The 21410-nt window shown below is 36.7% G+C and overlaps 1 protein-coding gene across 2 annotated transcripts in view; it reads left to right on the top strand.

The window, feature by feature from the left end:
- VPS13C (vacuolar protein sorting 13 homolog C) overlaps positions 1 to 21410 on the top strand; it is a 177828-nt gene that overhangs the window by 47177 nt on the left and 109241 nt on the right. For both annotated transcript variants that reach the window (XM_082618382.1, XM_082618381.1), the window contains exons 15-16: positions 3583 to 3712; positions 4505 to 4599. In XM_082618382.1, coding sequence (XP_082474508.1) covers positions 3583 to 3712; positions 4505 to 4599 — 225 coding nt within the window. The remainder of the gene's footprint in view (positions 1 to 3582; positions 3713 to 4504; positions 4600 to 21410) is intronic.

The following is a 21410-nucleotide window of genomic DNA, read 5'->3' as shown; positions in this document are numbered from 1 at the left end:
TCTGCTGTACAACGAAGTGAATCAGCTATATGTATACATACATCCCCTCCCTCTTGGACCTCCCTCCCATCCCCCCATCCCACCCATCTAGGTCACCACAAGCTGAGCCGAGCTCCCTGTGCTGTACAACAAGTTCCCACTATCTATCTATTTTACACGTGGTAGTGTATATATGTCAATCATTTTTATTAGCTGATTTTATGTTTTAAACATGTTAATATTACTCCTTTAAACCTGGGATCAAGAAATTTAAGTTTCATGGGAAGTTGTTTAGATTTACTCACGTGAGAATAAAGGTTGAGTTTTCATGTCTTAATTTAGTCTCAGGAGAAAATTAATTGGAATATTGGAGGAAAAAACCACACTAATATGAAGGGGCAAATTTTCTAATTTTATAACTAAAAATTTGCTAACCCCCAAAAGAAAGTAAGTAAAAGTCATCCATAATCCTAGCAACACAGAATACTGGTGTTAACATTTTGATATGTAGGCTTCTAGTTTTTCTCTCATGCATATGTACCTATTTATGCTTTGTATCTCCCATTTCTTTCCCTTTATTTCCTCTTCCCTCCCTTCCTTCCTCCTTTCTTTAACCCATTTTCTTTTTTTCCCCCCTTCCCTCCTTCTCTCCCTCTTCTCTTCCTTTCTTTTTTTTTCTAAAATTAGACTCAGTCTGTTTGTAATGTTTTGTAATTACTGACTTATCCCACTTGGTACCTTGTCCTCATTGTTCCATGTCATTTCTATTATTCTGTAACATGACTTTTTTGGTAAACAAAAAAATAAATGATAAGTACAATAAACTCATTATAGAAAAGTTAGAAAATAAAGATCCACAAAAATAGAAAATAGAAATACCCATTATCTCACACACTAAAGATAACTACTGTTAATACCTTTTTGTGTATTCTTCCTGTCTTTCTTATAGTCATAGATCTTTATACACATACTCATTTTTTTTAAATGGGATTAAAGCATATGCACTTGTTCATTCATATACTTAGTAAATGCTCATTGAGTGCCTGCTGTACTAGCATAATAGTTAAGAGTGTAGGCTTGGGAGTCAGATGGTCTGGATTCTAATCCCAGCTTTGCTATCTGCTACTTGTTTGACCTTGGGTTGACTATTTAACCTGCCCGTGCCTCGGTTTCCTCATTTGTAAAACAATATTAATTCACAGTACCTACATCATAGGGTTATTGTGTGGAGTACCTGATAAACCATATAAACCACTTAGACTGTTATATGCCTGGCACAAATCTATGCACATAATTATGTACATCTCATCACCCTTGCCGTATTCTATTTGTTAGAAACAAGTCACAGGTCATGCCCACACTCAAGGGAAGGGGACTGTCCAAGGGTAAGAACACCAGGAGGGAGAAGTTTTAGGGCAGGTGGGGGATGAGTACAACATGTGAAAAAAAAAAGTGAGGAAACTCACTATTGAGAAGGTCACTTCTCCAAGTGTTGACTTCCCTCCACCATCTGCCTACTTTGCTAACTTTTCAGAGTCTGTGGTAGATGCTTTTTATGTTTTGTCCAGAATTTTTTGTTTTAATAAACAATGAAGGATGTGTTGTAGAGGGCTTAGGCCATCATGGAACTGAAAGTTCATCATTGGATTTAGCCATAAAGAAATCATTTAAAGAGCAAGTTTTATAGAATAGTATGGGTAGAAATTTGATAGGAATGAGAGGGAGTGGAAGATGAGGAATTGGAGAGACTAAGTACAGACAGTTATTTCACGGTAAGTGGAAAGCAAGATTAAGGGAGTGGCAACTCGTGGGGATTGTGGAGTCAAGAAGAGGTTTTGTAAGTTGCTTTTTTTTTCTTTAAGTTACAGTGTTCCGTTTTATATAGTATTCCATAGAATTGTTTATCCAACATAATTTTAAATGACTGACTAGTACTCAGTTCTGTTTGTATACCAGAATTTGCTTACTATTTCCCACCGGTTATATTTGATTATAAATGACACTACAATGAGGAGCCTGGTCTTTACATTTTCTCAAACGTCTCATTTTCTTAAGGACAAATTCCCCAAGGTGGGGCAGAGAGTGTGAATATTTTAAAAGGTATTTGCTACTACTGTGAATTTGTTCCTATGAATTAGAGAAACATTTTGCCAGAAGAAACAGATAATTCTAATCTTCCCTAAATTAAGTTGCTTCAGTTTAATTGGGTGTTCTTAATACTACTTATCAGTTGCTTTGAAATTGAAGGAAGAAGATAAATTATTGGATGCTGTGGCTAAAGAAGGATGGGATGTAGATGAAGAGAAGGCAATTAGATTCATCCAAGATTGATGTTTTTTCATTATAGTGGAAAATCTGCAGGGCCAGAGAGTTTAAAATGTAGGCAGAGGATTGGATGAAGTTATTTACCTTGGCCTCTTAGCTGGACAGGGAAGGGAAGTGAAGGCAACAGAGGTGGTATATAGGAAAAAGTGAAAGGGTTTTGCATACCTCTTCATATTAAATTTTATACACATTTTAAAATTTATGGTCTCATAGATATATTTTACTGTGAAAAATAAAAACGCATACTAATCTTCTATGCTAGGAGAATAAAGAAGTTAAATATTATTTCATATAAAATATAAACTAATCAGCTATATATTTTTTTACCCATTACATTTCTGACTGCTGAAAATGGATTAAGCTTGACAAAAGAGCTGAGATATAACTGGGACCATCAATGATTTTGTGGGCAGATATAGACCTATTCCCCTATTATTTGTTTAATGTCTACTTGTTAAATATAACTTATTTAACTTAGTTTAAACTGAGTTGTTAATCAAACTTATTCTCTTTACTATAGAATTCAGCTCTTTAACTTGTCTTTTGGATTATTTCACTTTTTGGTACACACAGAAGCTTATAGTATGTTACCAATTTACTACCAATTTAAAATATTTTAAAGTTAAAGTGGGAAAATTATTTACTTATTCAGGAAATGAGAAGATAGAGTCTAAATTATTTAAGCCCTATATTCTTTTAATCCTTTTGTTTTCCACTTTTGAGTTATTCATCTGTATTTTACTGAAAAGTGGGTAAAGACAAGAAGCAGCAGATGATCAAGCCAGGATTTGTTGAGAAACAGGATGAAATGAGATTTGACGACTTTCTAATTTTATTTATATTCTGTCCCCCAAACATGTTCATAGTTAGCAAGTCAACAGTGTATGTGAATTATGAAATAGGATTGTTAAATTTTATTTTTGAGTGTGGAAGTGTCTTCTTTCAGGGAACTTTTCATTTTAAAAATCTGCTGTCATAGTAGCTCTTTACCTTGTAAATTTGGAAGACACATTACTCAGAAGAATTTTACTTGAAACCTTAACTTACTCACAAAATGCAACTTTGTCAGGAAGCTATCAGTAGGTGTGACAAGTATATAAATTAATAGACTATGTTAACCAAATAATGTTGAGAATCGTTTCAGAAGGAACTAGCTTTATTGACTGCTTTTAACTGAATTTAGTGTTAAAAAAATTAACCATTGTTCTTACCTGGCTACACCTGAAAGTGAAGAGGGCATTTATTCTTTAATTAAATGTTTTGATTTTTATTTTTTAGGTGATTCGATCTGGGCAAAAATTAAGGACAAAGTCTACTGACAGAGGCGAGAAACGTGGAGGCTGGTTTAGTGGGTTTTGGGGTAAGAAGGAATCTAAGAAAAAAGATGAAGAATCTTTGATTCCTGAAAGTAAGTTCCAAGTCAGATAGTTTATTGTACACTGATAAGGAAAAAATACATAAACTATGTTTTGGCCAGTTAGTTGAATTTTATTTCATAATATTTTTGAAATAAAAGTAGCTTAGTATAGTAAACATATAAACAAATACATCAGGATGGAACATTCCCATGTTTATATAACTAAAATAAAACTTTGAATTTTTGAGAAAAGTTATTTGTGTGAAATTTTAAAACTTGAAATTCAGAAATCTCACAGGTAGCATTCCTTATTGTTACTTTTTTACATGGATATTTAATTAGATGTTTCACTTAATTTTTGAAATACTTAGGGAATTATAAAATTGTTACGTGACACCTGAATTCCCTTAATGGTGTCTCTTTGCGTTTTCTTTTTTCTTTTTTTTTTTTTTGCGGTACGCGGGCCTCTCACTGCTGTGGCCTCTCCCGTTGCGGAGCACAGGCTCTGGACGCGCAGGCTCAGCAGCCATGGCTCACGGGCCCAGCCGCTCCGCAGCATGTGGGATCTTCGCGGCCCGGGGCATGAACCCATGTCCCTGCATCGGCAGGTGGACTCTCAACCACTGTGCCACCAGGGAAGCCCTCTTTGTGTTTTCTTGACCTAAACAAGCAAATACATGATGTTTAACAAGTCAAAATAGTATATTAGAGGAAATTACTTTGCTGCTTTTGCTTTAGCATTGTGTCTATTGATTTTAGGCCACTCGTTAGTTTGGTTTGATTTTTTTTATTGTATCTGTAAGACTGAAGCAACTGATTTCTTAAAATATTATCTTTTTGTAGCTATTGATGACCTTATGACACCAGAGGAAAAAGATAAGCTCTTCACGGCTATTGGTTATAGTGAGAGCACCTACAACCTAACTTTACCCAAGCAGGTAATTATTTAGGTGGTAATTATTTAGGTGGTTTCATTTTTCTGTGTTATCTTGAATTGGGTTAAACAAGTTATTGATTTTTAAAGTAACTAATAAAAATACGTTACAGTTTGTTTCTGCTTTACTTTTTGTTACATGTTTCAGTCAGACCTTACCAATTAAAACTGTCTCCAACTTTAGATTTAGTTGATTTAATGAATGTGAGAATAACCTGATAAAAAGTACTTATAGAGGTAAATTAAGTCTTTTAAAAATTTTATCTTAAAAAAATCTGTGTGTGTGAAATGTAACTCATGTATAAAAGAGTCATCAAAACCAAAATGTATTGCTCATTTGATGTGTCATAAAGAACAGCTGTGTAATTACTATCGGTTAAATTATGGACTGTGCAATAGATAGGGCATTATTGTGAGATCTATCTCTGTTCTTTCACTGTGTGTATTTTGCTCACTTTCATTGTTGTGTAGGTATTTTCATTTGAAAATACCACAACTTATTTATTCATACTTTTGTTTATGGGCATTTTGTTTTTTGGTTGTTATGCTGCTGTTAACTTCTTGTAAATATCTTTTAGTGGGCATGTGAGATTTTCTGCTTAGTATATCTTTAGGAGTAGAATTGGTGTATCATAGGATATGAGTATGTTTAACTTTAATAGATTCTGCTAAATACTTTTACAATGTGAAAAACATTTCCATCAGTGGTATATGAGGATTCTTATTGTTCCACATCTTTACCAACTCTTACCATCATCAGTCTTTTAAATTTATCCATTCTAAATGGTGAGTATGTAGTATTTCATTGTGGTTTTAATTTGTGTTTTCTGGATGACTGAAGAGGTTTTTTCACTTTCTTGTACTGTTGTAGGCCTGATAGATACCCTCTTTTGTGAAGTAGCTTTTGAGTCTCTTGTTCATTATTGGGTTGTCTTTTTCTTATTGGTTTGTAGGAGTCTTTTATGTATTTGTTAAATTACATCACATCCCTAGAAATGAGTCATTTTATAACTGGAAGTTTGTACCTTTGACTACCTTCACCAATTTCCCCCATACCCTGCTCCCTGTTCCTGGCAACCACCAGTCTATTCTCTGGTCTTTTTAGATTCCACATATAAGTGAGACCATACAGTATTTGTCTTTCTCTGTTCGACTTACTTTACTTAGCATAATGTCCTCAAGCTACATCCATGTTGTTGCAGGATTTCCTTCCTTTTTAATGGCTAAATAATATTCCATTGTGTATATCCACACCACATTTTCTTTATTTTTTCATCAGTCAGTGGACACCTAGGTTGTTATAATGTCTTGGCTGTTGTGAATAATGCTTCAATGAACATGGGAGTGCACATATCTCTTTGAGGTATTGATTTCATTTCCTTCAGATAAATGTCCAGAAGTGGAATTGCTGGATCATAAGGTACTTCTCTATTTAGTTTTTTGAGGAACCTCCTCACTGGTTCTTATAGTGACTCTACCAATTTACATTCCCACCCACAGCATGGGAATATAAATTGGTACAGAATAATAGCCATTCTAACAGGTGTGAGGCGATATCTCATTGTGGTTTCTTTTTTTTTTTTCTAAAGAACATTGGCAAATGTATTTCCCTCCATATGAAGTTATTAATGTTTTTTAGTTGAAGTATAGTTGATTTACAGTATTAGTTTCAGGTGTACATCATAGTGATTCAGTATTTTTATAGATTATGCTCCATTTAAAGTTTTTACAAAATAATGACTGTATTTCCCTGTGACGTACAATATATCCTTGTTGCTTATTATTTTATATATAGTAGTTTGTACCTTTTAATTTCCAAACACCTTTTGTGCCCATCCCCCTTTCCCTTGCCCATCTGGTAAGCACTAGTTTGTTCTCTATATCTGTTGATGGACATTTAGGTTGCTTCCATATCCTAGCTATTGTATGTATTACTGCTGTGAACATTGGGGTGCATGTATCTTTTTGAATTAGTGTTTTTGTTTTCTTCAGATACACACCCAGGAGTGGAATTGCTGGATCATATGACAATTTTACCTTCAGTTTTCTGAGGAACGGCTATACTGTTTTCATTGTGGCTGCACCAATTTACATTACCACCAATAGTGTAGGAGGGTTCCCTTTTCTCCACACCCTCTTCAACATTTGCTTGTTACTTGTGGACTTTTTGATAATAACCATTTTGATAGGTGTGAGGTGATATCTCATTTCAGTTTTGACTTGCATTTCTCTGATGATTAACCGTGTTGAACTTTTTTTCATGTGTCTTTTGGCCATCTCTGTATCTTCAGTGAAAAAAATGTCTACTCAGGTGTTCTTCCCATTTTTTAAATCAGGTTAGTTGTCTTTTGATATTGAGTTGTATGAGTTGTTTATATATTTTCGATATTAACCCCTTATTGGTAATATCACCTGAAAATGTTTTCCCTTATATGGTAGGTTGCCTTTCCATGTTGTCAGTGGTTTCCTTTGCTCTGCAAAAGCTTTTAAGTTTAATAGGGACTGTTTATTTATTTTTGCTTCTGTTTCTTTTGCCTTAGGAGACAGATCAAAAAAATATTGCTGCAATTTGTGTCAGAGAATATTCTGCCTGTGTTCCCTTCTGTGAGTTTTATGGTTTCAGGTCTTAAATTTAGGTCTTTGGTCCATTTTGAGTTTATTTTTGTATGTGGGATGAGGAAATGTTCTAATTTCATTCTTTTACATGTACTGTCCAGTTTTCCCAGCATCACTTATTGAAAAGATTGTCTTTTCTCTATTGTATATTCTTCCCTCTTTTGTCATAGATTAATTGACCGTAAGTGTGTGGGTTTATTTCTGGGCTCTCTATTCTGTTCTGTTGATCTCTGTGTCTGTTTTTATGCAGGCACCATACCTACCATAGCGTTTTGATAACTGTAGCTTTGTAGTATACTCTGAAATCAGGTAGCATGATACCTCTAGCTTTGTTCTTTTTTCTCAAAATTACTTTGGTAATTTGAAGTCGTTTATGGTTCCATATACATTTTAGAATTATTTGTTCTAGATCTGTGAAAAATATCATGGGTACTTTGATAGGGATGACATTAAATCGGTAGATTGCTTTGGGTAGTATGGCCATTTTAACAATATTAATTCTTCCAATTTAAGAACATGGGTTATCTTTTCATTTCTTTGTATCATCTTCAATTTCCATTATCGGCATTTTATAATTTTCAGAGTATAGGTCTTTCACCTTCTTGGTTAAGTTTATTCCTAAGCTATTTTATTCTTTTTGATGCGATTTTAAGTGAGATTGTTACCTTGCATCTGTTCCTGATCATTCATTACTAGTATATAAAAAAGCAACAGATTTCTGTTTATTAATCGTCTATCCTGCAACTTTACTGAATTCATTTATTCTAAGAGTTTTTAGGCAGAGGCTTTAGGGTTTTCTATATATAGTGTAATGTCATCTGAAAACAGTGATAGTTTTACTTCTTCCCTTCCAATTTAGATACCTTTTATTTCTTTTTCTCGCCTGATGGCTGTGGTTAGGACTTCCAATGGTATGTTAAATAGAAGTGGTGAGAGTGGGCATTCTTGTCTTGTTCCTGATTTTACAGGAAAAGCTTTTAGTTTTTTGGCATTGAGTATGATGTTAGCTGTGGGTTTGTCATAAATGCTCTTTATTATGTTAAGATATGTTCCGACTGTACCAACTGTGATGAGAGTTTTGTCATGAATGGATGTTGAATTTTGTCAAATGCTTTTCCTGCATCTATTGAGATGATCGTGTGATTCTTAACCTTCCTTTTGTTAATGTGGTGTATCATATTGATTGATTTGCAAATATTGAACCATCCTTACATCCTTGGAATAAATCCTACTTGATCATGGTTTATGACCCTTTTTATATATTGTTGAATTCAGTTTGCTAATATACTTTTGCAACAATATTCATCAGAGACATTGGCCTGTAGTTTTCTTTTTTTGTAGTGTCTTTGTCTGGTTTTGGTATCAGGGTATTGGTGGCCTCAGAGAATGAATTTGGGAGTGTTCCTTCCTCTTCAGTTTTTTGGAATAGTTTGAGAAGGATAGGTAATAACTCTTCTTTATATGTTTAGTAGAATTTCACTCTGAAGCTGTTTGGTTCTGTACTTTTGTTTGCTGGGAGATTTCTGATTACTAACTCAATTTTACTACTAATGGTCAGTCTGTTCAGATTGTCTGCTTCTTTTTTTTTACATCTTTATTGGAGTATAATTGCTTAACAATGGTGTGTTAGTTTCTGCTTTATAACATAATGAATCACTTATACATATACATATGTTTCCGTATCCCCTCCCTCTTGCGTCTCCCTCCCACCCTCCCTATCCCACCCCTCCAGGTGGTCACAAAGCACTGAGCTGATCTCCCTGTGCTATGCAGCTGCTTCCCGCTAACTATCTACCTTACATTTGGTAGTGTATATATGTCCATGCCTCTCTTTCGCTTTGTCACAGCTTACCCTTCCCCCTCCCCATATCCTCAAGTCCATTCTCTATTAGGTCTGTGTCTTTATTCCTGTCTTACCCCTAGGTTCTTCATGACATTTTTTTTTCTTAAATTCCATATATATGTGTCAGCATACAGTATTTGTCTTTCTCTTTCTGACTTACTTCACTCTGTATGACAGACTCTAGGTCCATCCACCTCATTACAAATAGCTCAATTTTGTTTCTTTTTATGGCTGAGTAATATTCCATTGTATATACGTGCCACGTCTTCTTTATCCATTCATCCAAGGATGGACACTTAGGTTGTTTCCATCTCCGGGCTATTGTAAATAGGGCTGCTATGAACATTTTGGTACATGACTCTTTTTGAATTATGGTTTTCTCAGGGTATATGCCCAGTAGTGGGATTGCTGGGTCATATGGTAGTTCTATTTGTAGTTTTTTAAGGAACCTCCATACAGTTCTCCATAGTGGCTGTACCAATTTCACATTCCCACCAGCAGTGCAAGAGTATTCCCTTTTTTCCACACCCTCTCCAGCATTTATTGTTTCTAGATTTTTTGATGATGGCCATTCTGACTGGTGTGAGATGATATCTCATTGTAGTTTTGATTTGCATTTCTCTAATGAGCATGTTGAGCATCCTTTCATGTGTTTGTTGGCAGTCTGTATATCTTCTGTGGAGAAATGTCTATTTAGGTTTTCTGCCCATTTTTGGATTGAGTTGTTTGTTTTTTTGTTATTGAGCTGCATGAGCTGCTTATAAATTTTGGAGATTAATCCTTTGTCAGTTGCTTCATTTGCAAATATTTTCTCCCATTCTGAGGGTTGTCTTTTGGTCTTGTTCATGGTTTCCTTTGCTGTGCAAAAGCTTTTAAGTTTCATTAGGTCCCATGTGTTTATTTTTGTCTTTATTTCCATTTCTCTAGGAGGTGGGTCAAAAAGGATCTTGCTGTGATTTATGTCATAGAGTGTTCTGCCTATGTTTTCCTCTAAGAGTTTGATAGTGTCTGGCCTTACATTTAGGTCTTTAATCCATTTTGAGCTTATTTTTGTATATGGTGTTAGGGAGTGATCTAATCTCATACTTTTACATGTCCCTGTTCAGTTTTCCCAGCACCACTTATTGAAGAGACTGTCCTTTCTCCACTGTACATTCCTGCCTCCTTTACCAAAGATAAGGTGACCATATGTGCGTGGGTTTATCTCTGGGCTTTCTATCCTGTTCCATTGATCTATCTTTCTGTTTTTGTGCCAGTACCATACTGTCTTGATTACTGTAGCTTTGTAGTATAGTCTGAAGTCAGGGAGCCTGATTCCCCCAGCTCCATTTTTCGTTCTCAAGATTGCTTTGGCTATTCGGGGTCTTTTGTGCTTCCATACAAGTTGTGAAATTTTTTGTTCTAGTTCTGTGAAAAATGCCAGTGGTAGTTTGATAGGGATTGCATTGAATCTGTAGATTGCTTTGGGTAGTAGAGTCATTTTCACAATGTTGATTCTTCCAATCCAAGAACATGGTATATCTCTCCATCTATTTGTATCATCTTTAATTTCTTTCATCAGTGTCTTATAATTTTCTGCATACAGGTCTTTTGTCTCCTTAGGTAGGTTTATTCCTAGATATTTTATTCTTTTTGTTGCAGTGGTAAATGGGAGTGTTTTCTTGATTTCACTTTCAGATTTTTCATCATTAGTATATAGGAATGCCAGAGATTTCTGTGCATTAATTTTGTACCCTGCTACTTTACCAAATTCATTGATTAGCTCTAGTAGTTTTCTGGTAGCATCTTTAGGATTCTCTATGTATAGTATCATGTCATCTGCAAACAGTGACAGCTTTACTTCTTCTTTTCCAATTTGGATTCCTTTTATTTCCTTTTCTTCTCTGATTGCTGTGGCTAAAACTTCCAAAACTATGTTGAATAAGAGTGGTGAGAGTGGGCAACCTTGTCTTGTTCCTGATCTTAGTGGAAGTGGTTTCAGTTTTTCACCATTGAGGACGATGTTGGCTGTTGGTTTGTCATATATGGCCTTTATTATGTTGAGGAAGGTTCCCTCTATGCCTACTTTCTGCAGGGTTTTTATCATAAATGGGTGTTGAATTTTGTCAAAAGCTTTCTCTGCATCTATTGAGATGATCATATGGTTTTTCTCCTTCAATTTGTTAATATGGTGTATCACGTTGATTGATTTGCGTATATTGAAGAATCCTTGCATTCCTGGAATAAACCCCACTTGATCATGGTGTATGATCCTTTTAATGTGCTGCTGGATTCTGTTTGCTAGTATTTTGTTGAGGATTTTTGCATCTATGTTCATCAGTGATATTGGCCTGTAGGTTTTTTTTGTGACATCTTTGTCTGGTTTTGGTATCAGGGTGATGATGGCCTCGTACAATGAGTTTGGGAGTGTTCCTCCCTCTGCTATATTTTGGAGGAGTTTGAGAAGGATAGGTGTTAGCTCTTCTCCAAATGTTTGATAGAATTTGCTTGTGAATCCATGTGGTCCTGGGTTTTTGTTTGTTGGAAGATTTTTAATCACAGTTTCAATTTCAGTGCATGTGATTGGTCTGTTTATATTTTCTATTTATTCCTGGTTCAGTCTCAGAAGGTTGTACTTTTCTAAGAAATTGTCCATTTCTTCCAGGTTGTCCATTTTATTGGCATATAGTTGCTTGTAGTAATCTCTCATGATCCTTTGTATTTCTGCAGTGTCAGTTGTTACTTCTTTTTCATTTCTATCTATTGATTTGAGTTTTTTCCCTTTTTTTCTTGATGAGTCTGGCTGATGGTTTATCAATTTTGTTTATCTTCTCAAAGAACCAGCTTTTAGTTTTATTGATCTTTGCTATCGTTTCCTTCATTTTTCATTTATTTCTGATCTGATTTTTATGATTTCTTTCCTTCTGCTAACTTTGGGGTGTTTTTTTTCTTCTTTCTCTAATTGCTTTAGGTGCAAGGTTAGGTTGTTTATTCGATATGTTTCCTATTTCTTAAGGTGGGATTGTACTGCTATAAACTTCCCTCTTAGAACTGCTTTTGCTGCATCCCATAGGTTTTGGGTCGTCGTGTCTCCATTGTCATTTGTTTCTAGGTATTTTTTAATTTCCTCTTTGATTTCTTCAGTGATCACTTCGTTATTAAGTAGTGTATAGTTTAGCCTCCATGTGTTTGTATTTTTTACAGATCTTTTCTTGTAATTGATATCTAGTCTCATAGCATTGTGGTCGGAAAAGATACTTGATACAATTTCAATTTTCTTAAATTTACCAAGGCTTGATTTGTGACCCAAGGTATGATCTATCCTGGAGAATGTTCCATGAGCACTTGAGAAAAATGTGTATTCTGTTGTTTTTGGATGGAATGTCCTATAAATATCAATTAAGTCCATCTTGTTTAATGTATCATTTAAAGCTTGTGTTTCCTTATTTATTTTCATTTTGGATGATCTGTCCATTGGTGAAAGTGGGGTGTTAAAATCCCCTACTATGAATGTGTTACTGTCGATTTCCCCTTTTCTGGCTGTTAGTATTTGCCTTATGTATTGAGGTGCTCCTATGTTTGGTGCATAAATATTTACAATTGTTATATCTTCTTCTTGGATCGATCCCTTGATCATTATTTAGTGTCCTTCTTTGTCTCTTCTAGTAGTCTTTATTTTAAAGTCTATTTTGTCTGATATGAGAATTGCTACTCCAGCTTTCTTTTGGTTTCCATTTGCATAGAATATCTTTTTCCATCCCCTTACTTTCAGTCTGTATGTGTCTCTAGGTCTCTTGTAGACAGCATATATATGGGTCTTGTTTTTGTATCCATTCAGCCACTCTGTGTCTTTTGGTGGGAGCATTTAGTCCATTTACATTTAAGGTAATTATTGATATGTATGTTCCTATTCCCATTTTCTTAATTGTTTTGGGTTCGTTATTGTAGGTGTTTTCCTTCAGCTGTGTTTCTTGCCTAGAGAAGTTCCTTTAGCATTTGTTGTAAAGCTGGTTTGTTGCTGAACTCTCTCAACTTTTGCTTGTCTGTAAACGTTTTAATTTCTCCATCAAATCTGAATGAGATCCTTGCTGGGTAGAGTAATCTTGGTTGCAGGTTTTTCTCCTTCATCACTTTAAATATGTCCTGCCAGTCCCTTCTGGCTTGCAGAGTTTCTGCTGAAAGATCAGCTGTTAACCTGATGGGGATTCCCTTGTGTGTTATTTGTTGTTTTTCCCTTGCTACTTTTAATATGTTTTCTTTGTATTTAATTTTTGACAGTTTGATTAATATGTGTCTTGGCGTATTTCTCCTTGGATTTATCCTGTATGGGACTCTGTGTGCCTCCTGGACTTACTATTTCCTTTCCCATATTAGGGAAGTTTTCAACTATAATCTCTTCAAATATTTTCTCAGTCCCTTTCTTTTTCTCTTCTTCTTCTGGAACCCCTATAATTCGAATGTTGGTGCGTTTAATGTTGTCCCAGAGGTCTCTGAGACTGTCCTCAGTTCTTTTCATTCTTTTTTCTTTCTTCTACTCTGCAGTAGTTATTTCAACTATTTTATCTTCCACGTCACTTATCCGTTCTTCTGCCTCAGTTATTCTGCTATTGATCCCATCTGGAGTATTTTTCATTTCATTTATTGTGTTTTTAATTGTTGCTTGATTCATCTTTATTTCTTCTAGGTCCTTGTTAACTGTTTCTTGCATTTTGTCTATTCTATTTCCAAGATTTTGGATCATCTTTACTATCATTATTCTGAATTCTTTTTCAGGTATACTGCCTATTTCCTCTTCATCTGTTAGGTCTGGTGGGTTTTTATCTTGCTCCTTCTCCTGATGTGTGTTTTTCTGTCTTCTCATTTTGCTTATCTTACTGTGTTTGGGGTCTCCTTTTTGTAGGCTGCAGGTTCGTATTTCCCATTGTTTTTGGTGTCTGTCCCCAGTGGCTAAGGTTGGTTCAGTGGGTTGTGTAGGCTTCCTGGTGGAGGGGACTACTGCCTGTGTTCTGGTGGATGAGGCTGGATCTTGTCTTTCTGGTGGGCAAGTCCACGTCTGGTGGTGTGTTTTGGGGTGTCTGTGGACTTTTTATGATTTTAGGCAGCCTCTCTGCTAATGGGTGGCATTGTGTTCCTGTCTTGCTAGTTGTTTGGCATATGGTGTCCAGCACTGTAGCTTGCTGGTCGTTGAGTGAAGCTGGGTGCTGGTGTTGAGATGGAGATCTCTGGAAGATTTTCGCCATTTGATATTATGTGGAGCTGGGAGGTCTCTTGTGGACCAGTGTCCTGAAGTTGGCTCTCCCACCTCAGAGGCACAGCACTGACTCCTGGCTCCTCAATTTGGGCTTATTCGTTGTCTCTTCATGTATTCCACAGATGCAGGGTACATCAAGTTGATTGTGGAGCTTTAATTAATCCGCTGCTTCTGAGGCTGCTGGGAGAGATTTCCCTTTCTCTTCTCTGTTCTCACAGCTCCCGGGTCTGAGCTTTGGATTTGGCCCCGCCTCTCCGTGTAGGTCTCCGGAGGGCATCTATTATTCGCTCAGACTGGACAGGGTTAAAGGAGCAGCCTCTTCGGGGACTCTGGCTCACTCAGGCCGGGGGGGAGGGGGGGCACGGAGTGCAGGGCGAGCCTGCAGCAGCAGAGGCCGGCGTGACGTTGCACCAGCCCGAAGCGCACCGTGCGTTCTCCCAGGGAAGCCGTCCCTGGATCCCGGGATCCCCTCAGTGACTGGCTGCACAGGCTCCCCGGAAGGGGGGCGTGGACAGTGACCTGCGCTCGCACACAGGCCTCTTGGCGGTGGCAGCAGCCCCAGCGTCCCACGCCCATCTCTGGGCTCCGCGCTTTCAGCCGCGGCTCGCGCCCATCTCTGGAGCTCCTTTAAGCAGCGCTCTTAATCCCCTCTCCTCGCACACCAGGAAACAAAGAGGGAAGAAAAAGTCTCTTGCCTCTTCGGCAGGTTCAGACTTTTTCCCGGACTCCCTCCCGGCTAGCTGCGGCGCATTAGCCCCTTCAGGCTGTGTTCACGCCGCCAGCCCCAGTCCTCTCTCCGCGCTCCGACCGAAGCTCGAGCCTCAGCTCCCAGCGCCGCCTGCCCCGGTGGGCGAGCAGACAAGCCTCTCGGGCTGGTGAGCGCCAGTCGGCACCGATCCTCTGTGCGGGAATCTCTCTGCTTTGCCCTACCCAGGTATGTGGGGAGTTTCTTGCCTTTTGGGAGGTCTGAGGCCTTCTGCCAGCATTCAGTAGGTGTTCTGTCGGAGTTGTTCCACGTGTAGCTGTATTTCTGGTGTATCTCTGTCTGTTTCTTCTTGATTCAGTCTTGGAAGGTTGTATGTTTCTAGGAATTTGTCCGTTTCTTCTAGAAAAATTGTCCAATTTGTTGGCATATAACTGTTCATAGTATTCTCTTATGATTTTTTGCATTTCTGTGATAATGGTTGTTATTTCTCCTCTTCCATTTCTTGTTTTGTTTGTGTGGGTTCTCTCTTTTCACCTTGGTGAGCCCAGTTATTGGTCTCTATTTTATTTATTTCCTCTCTGGTCTTTATTATGTTCTTCCTTCTGCTGACTTTGGTCTTTATGTCTTCTTTTTCTTATTACTTTAGATGGTAAGTTTGGTTATTTGAGATTTTTCTTATTTCTTAAGGTAGGCCTGTATTGATATAAACCTGTCTCAGAACTGCTTTCACTGCATGCCATAGATTTTGGAAAGTTGTATTTCTGTTTTCATTTGTCTGGAGATACTTTATGATTTCCTCTTTGATTTCTTCATTGACTTTTTGGTTTTTTAATAGCATATTGTTTAGTCTCCATGTGTTCATGCTTGTCCCTGTTAGCTTCCTGTAGTTGATTTCTAGTTTCATACCACTGTGGTTGGAAGAATTGCTTGATATGATTTCTGTCCTCTTAAGTTTGTTGAGACTTGTTTTGTGGGCTAGCATATGATATATCATGGAGAACATTCCATGTGCATTTGAAAACAATGTGTATTTTTCTGTTTTTGGATGGAATGTCCTGTAGATATCTATTAAGTCCATCTGGTCTGTTGTGTCATTTAAGACCACTGTTTCCTCATTGATTTTCTGTCTAGATGATCTGTCCATTGATGTAAGTGGAGTGTTAAAGTCCCCTACTATTATGGTATTATTGTCAGTTTCTCCCTTTATGTCTGTTAATATTTGTTTTATATATCTCGGTGCTCCTGTATTTGGTGTATATATGTTAATGAGTGTTATATTATATTTTTGTATTGATCTCTTTTTCATTATATAATGCCTTTCTTTGTCTTTGTTAAATAGACTTTGTTTCAAAGTCTGTTTTTTCTGATATGAGTATTGCTCCCCTCCATATCTTGTAATTTCCATTTGCGTGAAATATCTTTTACCATCCCCTCACTTTCAGTCTGTGTGTGTCTTTAGCTCTGAAGTGAGTTTCTTGTAAGCAGCATAAAGATGGGTCTTGTTTTCTTATCCAATCAGCCATCCTTTGTCTTTGATTGGAGCATTTAGTCTATTAACATTTAAAGTAATTATTGATAGGTGTGTACTTATTGCCTTTTTGTTACTTATTTTCCAGTGTTTTTGTAGTTCTTCCCTGTTCTTCTTTTAGTTTCTTCCCTTTTGGTTTGATGATTTTCTTTAGTGCTATGCTTGTGTTCTTACTCTGTATTTTTTGTATATCTGTTGTAGGTTTTTGACTTTTGGTTACCGCAAGGTTCACGTATGTTGACCTATAACTGTACTTACTTGTTCTAAATAGAAAGTCATTTAAGCTCAAGCACATTCTAAGTGATACACATTTTTTTCTCCCCTCCTTCACATTTTGTGTTTTTGATGTCATATTTTACATCTTCATGTTTATCCCTTTACTGATTGTTGTAGTTATAGTTGATTTTATAATTTTTTTCTTGTCATCTCCATGATAGCTTAATTGATTGATCCTCAGCCTTTACTATGTATTTACCTTTACTAGTAGACTTCCCTTATTACCTGATTCTATGTGGGTCTTTCTTAAAGCCTTGGTTTTGCAGGAGTCTTTTTGCCAGTCTGCAGTTAGTTTTCAATGAGGATTGTTTACATGTAGACATATTTTTTTTTTGGCGGTACATGGGCCTCTCACTGTTGTGGCCTCTCCTGTTGTGGAGCACAGGCTCTGGATGCGCAGGCTCAGCGGCCATGGCTCACAGGCCTAGCCGCTCTGTGGCATATGGAATCTTCCCAGACTGGGGCACGAACCCGTGTCCCCTGCATCAGCAGGCGGACTCTCAAACTCTGTGCCACCAGGGAAGCCCTGTAGACATATTTTGATGTGTTCATGTTGGGTAGTTGAGTTCATTTCACATCCTCCTACTCTGCCATCTTGATCTTCTCCCTCATTGTGGTTTTGAATTGCATTTCCCTGATGATTAGTGATGTTGAGCATCTTTTTATATACCTGTTGGCCATTTGAATATCCTCTTTGGAAAAATGTCTATTCAGGTCCTTCACCCAATTTTTAATTGGATTATTATTATTATTATTCTTGCTATTGAGTTGTATGAGTTCCTTTTATGTTTTTCTTATTAACCCCTTATCAAATATGTGGTTTACAAATATTTTTTCCCATTCTGTATGTTGCCTTTTCATTTTGTTGCTTCCTTTTCTATGCAGAAGCTTTTTAGTTTGATGTTGTCCTGCTTAGTTATTTTTGCTTTTCTTGCTTCTGCTTTCAGGGTCATATCCATAAAATCATTGCCAAGACTGCTGTCAAGGAGCTTTTTCCCTGTGTTTTCTTCTAGGAGTTATGGCTTCAGGTCTTACATTTAAGTCGCTAACCCATTTCTAGTTAATTTTTGTGAGTGGTGTAAGATAGGGGACCAGGGACTTCCCTGGTGGTGCAGTGGTTAAGAATCCACCTGCCAATGCAGGGGACACAGGTTCGATCTCTGGTCCAGGAAGACCCCACATGCTGCGGAGCAACTAAACCCATGCGCCACAGCTACTGAGCCTGTGCTCTAGAGCTTGTGAGCCACAACTACTGAGCCCACGTGCCACAACTACTGAAGCCCGCGTGCCTAGAGCCCATGCTCTGCAACAGAGAGAAGCCATCGCAATAAGAAACCTGCGCACCGCAAGGAAGAGTAGCCCCCACTCGCCACAACTAGGGAAGGCCTGTGTGCAGCAATGAAAACCCAACACAGCCATAAATAAATGAATTTAAAAAAAAGTTAGGGGACCAGTTTCATTCTTTTGCACGTGAATATCCAGTTTTTCTCGCACCATTTAATAAAGAGACTATCTTTTCTCCATTGGGTATTCTTGGGTTTTTTTTCAAATATTAGTTAACCATATGTGCATGGATTTATGTCTGTGCTCTCGATTATGTTCTGTTGGTCTGTGTGTCTGTTTTAATGCCAGGACAATATTGTTTTGATTTCTATAGCTTTGTAATATAGTTTGAAATTAGGAAGTGTTATGCCTAGTCTAGCTTTGTGGGTTTTTTTTTTCCTCTCAAGATTACTTTTGCTATTCAGGGTCTTTTGTGGTTCCATGCAAAATGCCATTGGAGTTTGTAGGGATTACATTGAATCTGTAGATTACTTTGGGTAGTATGTACATTTTTAAAAGCATTAATTTTTCCAATCAAGAAACAGAGCATACCTTTTCTGTTTATGTTTTCTTCAGTTTCTTTCATGAGTGTCTTATAGTTTGCAGTATAGATGTCTTTCACCTCCTTTGTTAAATTTATTCCTAATTATTGTATTGTTTTTTTGCTGTTGTAAATGGGATTGCTTAAAATTTTTCTTTAAATTAGTGTATAGAAACACAAATGATTTTTGTATGCTAATTTTGTATCCTGCAACTTTACTGAATTTTTTCATTAGTTCTAACTTTTTTTTGGTGGAGTCTTTAGGATTTTCTCTATGTAAGACATATCATGTACAGAGAGAGGCAATTTTCCTTCTTCCTTTCCAATTTGGATGCATTTTGTTTCTTTTTCTTGCCTTATTTCTCTGGCTAGGACTTCAAATGCTATGTTTAATGGTAGTGGTGAGAGTGGGCACCCTTCTCTTGTTTGTGATCTTGGGGAAGAACTTTTTACCTTTCAACATTGAGTATGGTGTTAGCTGTGGGCTTGTCATATATGGCCTTTATTATGTTGAGGTACATTCCTTCTATACCCAGTTTATTGAGAGTTTTTATTATGAATGGCTGTAGAATTTTGTCAAATGCTTTTTCTGAATCTACTGAGATAGTCATGTGATTTTTATCTTTTTATTCATGTGATATATTACATTAATTTCTTTTCATATGTTGAACCATCCTTATATCCCAGAGATGAATCCTAGATGATTATGGTATATGATCTTTTTACTGTGCTGCCGAATTTGGTTTGATAATATTTTGTTGAGAATTTTTGTATCTGTGTTTACCAGTGATATTGGCCTATAGTTTTCTTTTCTCATAGTGTCCTTTTCTGGCTTTGATATCAGGGTAATGCTTGACTTGTAAAATGAGTTTGGGAGTATTCCTACTCTTCTGTTTTTTTGAGGAGTTTGAGAGGATTGGTGTAGATTCTTTAAATGTTTGATAGAATTCACCAGTGAAAACATTTGGTCCTGGGCTTCTTTTTCTTGGGATATTTTAAATTACTCATTCAATCTCCTTCATTATTGGTTTATTCAGATTTTCTTTCATGATTCATTCTTGGTAGATTATGTTTCTCAGAATTGATCAATTTCTTCTAGGTTTTCCAATTTGGTGGTGGATAGCTGTTCATAGTAATCACTCTTATGGTCTTTGGTATTTTTGTGGTATCAGTTGTAATGTTTCTTCTTTAATTTATAATTTTATTTATATGTGTTCTCTTTTTTTTGTTATTCTATCTAAAGGTTTGTCAGTTTTGCTTTTCTTTTCAAAGAACCAACTGTTGGTTTTGTTAATCTCCACTGTGTTTCCGTTTTTCTGTTGTATTCTCTTTTTCATTTATTTCTGCTGTAATGTTTATTATTTCCTTTATGCTTCTAACTTTGGGCCTAGTTTGTTCTTTCATCGTTCTTTGAGGTGTAAATTTAGGTTGTTTACTTGAGATTTTTCTTTTTTCTTGATGTAGGCGTTCATCACTATAAACTTTCCTCTTAAAACCGCTTTTGCCGCATCCAGTAAGTTTGGTATGTTGTGTTCCCATTTTTTTTTCTTTTTTTTTTTTTGCGATACACGGGCCTCTCACTGTTGTGGCCTCTCCTGTTGCGGAGCACAGGCTCCGGATGCGCAGGCTCAGCGGCCATGGCTTATGGGCCCAGCCGCTCCGGGGCATGTGGGATCTTCCCAGACCGGGGCACGAACCCGTGTCCCCTGCATCGGCAGGCGGACTCTCAACCGCTGCGCCACCAGGGAAGCCCTGTTCCCATTTTTGTTTGTCTCATGATACTATTTATTTTCCCTTTTGATTTCTTCCTTGATCCAGGAGTGTGTTCAGGAGTGTGTTGTTTAATTTCCATGTATTTGTGAATTTTGTAGTTTTATTATTATTACTGATTTCTAGTTTCATTTCATTGTGATTGGAAAGACACTTGATATAATGTGTATCTTCTTGAATATTTTGAGACTTATTTGTCGTCTAATGTATGATCTATCCTAGAAAATATTCCATTTATTCCAGAAGAGTATTTATTCTGCTGCTGTTTGGTGGCATTTCTCTCTATGTCTCTTAGGTCCATTTGGCATGTAGTGTTATTCAAATCCATTGTTTCCTTATTGATTCTGTCTGGATGATATCTGTTTTGTTGAGAATGGAGTCCCCAACTAATATTTTATTGCTGTCTATTTCTTTTGGTTCTGTTAGTATTTGATTTATATATTTAGGTGCTCCAGTGGGTGCATAGCATATTTACAGTTGTTACCTCTTCTTGATGGATTGACCCCTTTATCATTATATACTGACCTTCTTTGTCTCTTCTGACTATTTTTAACTTAAAGTCTATTTTTTTTTCTGATGTAAATATAGCTACTCTGTCTTTTTTGGTTAATGTTTGCTTGAAATATCTTTTTCCATCCCTTCACTCTCAGTCTGTGTGTGGCCTTAAAGCTAAAGTGAGTCTCTTATAGGCAGCAGATCATTGTATCTTCTTTTTAAAAAAAAATCCATTCTGTCAGTCTGTGTCTTTTGATTGGAGAATTTAATTCATTTACATTTAAAGTAACTACTGAGAGATAAGGGTTTACTATTTACATTTTGTTAATTGTTTTCTGACTCTTTCATAGATTCTTTGTTCGTTACTTCTCTTCTTGTGTGGTTTGATGAGAATCATCTCTCTAGTTATCTGTCCTACCTGTATTATTGACCTATCAATTTTGGGGGCAGAATTTTTTTTTTCTCAGTGTCTTACTAACTCTCCAAA

Source organism: Mesoplodon mirus (assembly GCF_964341445.2).
Source record: "Mesoplodon mirus genome assembly, chromosome: 4".
In the NCBI taxonomy this organism is placed as follows: Eukaryota; Metazoa; Chordata; class Mammalia; order Artiodactyla; family Ziphiidae; genus Mesoplodon; species Mesoplodon mirus.
Note: the sequence above shows the minus strand (reverse complement) of the source record. Positions and strands in the feature narration are given on the sequence as shown.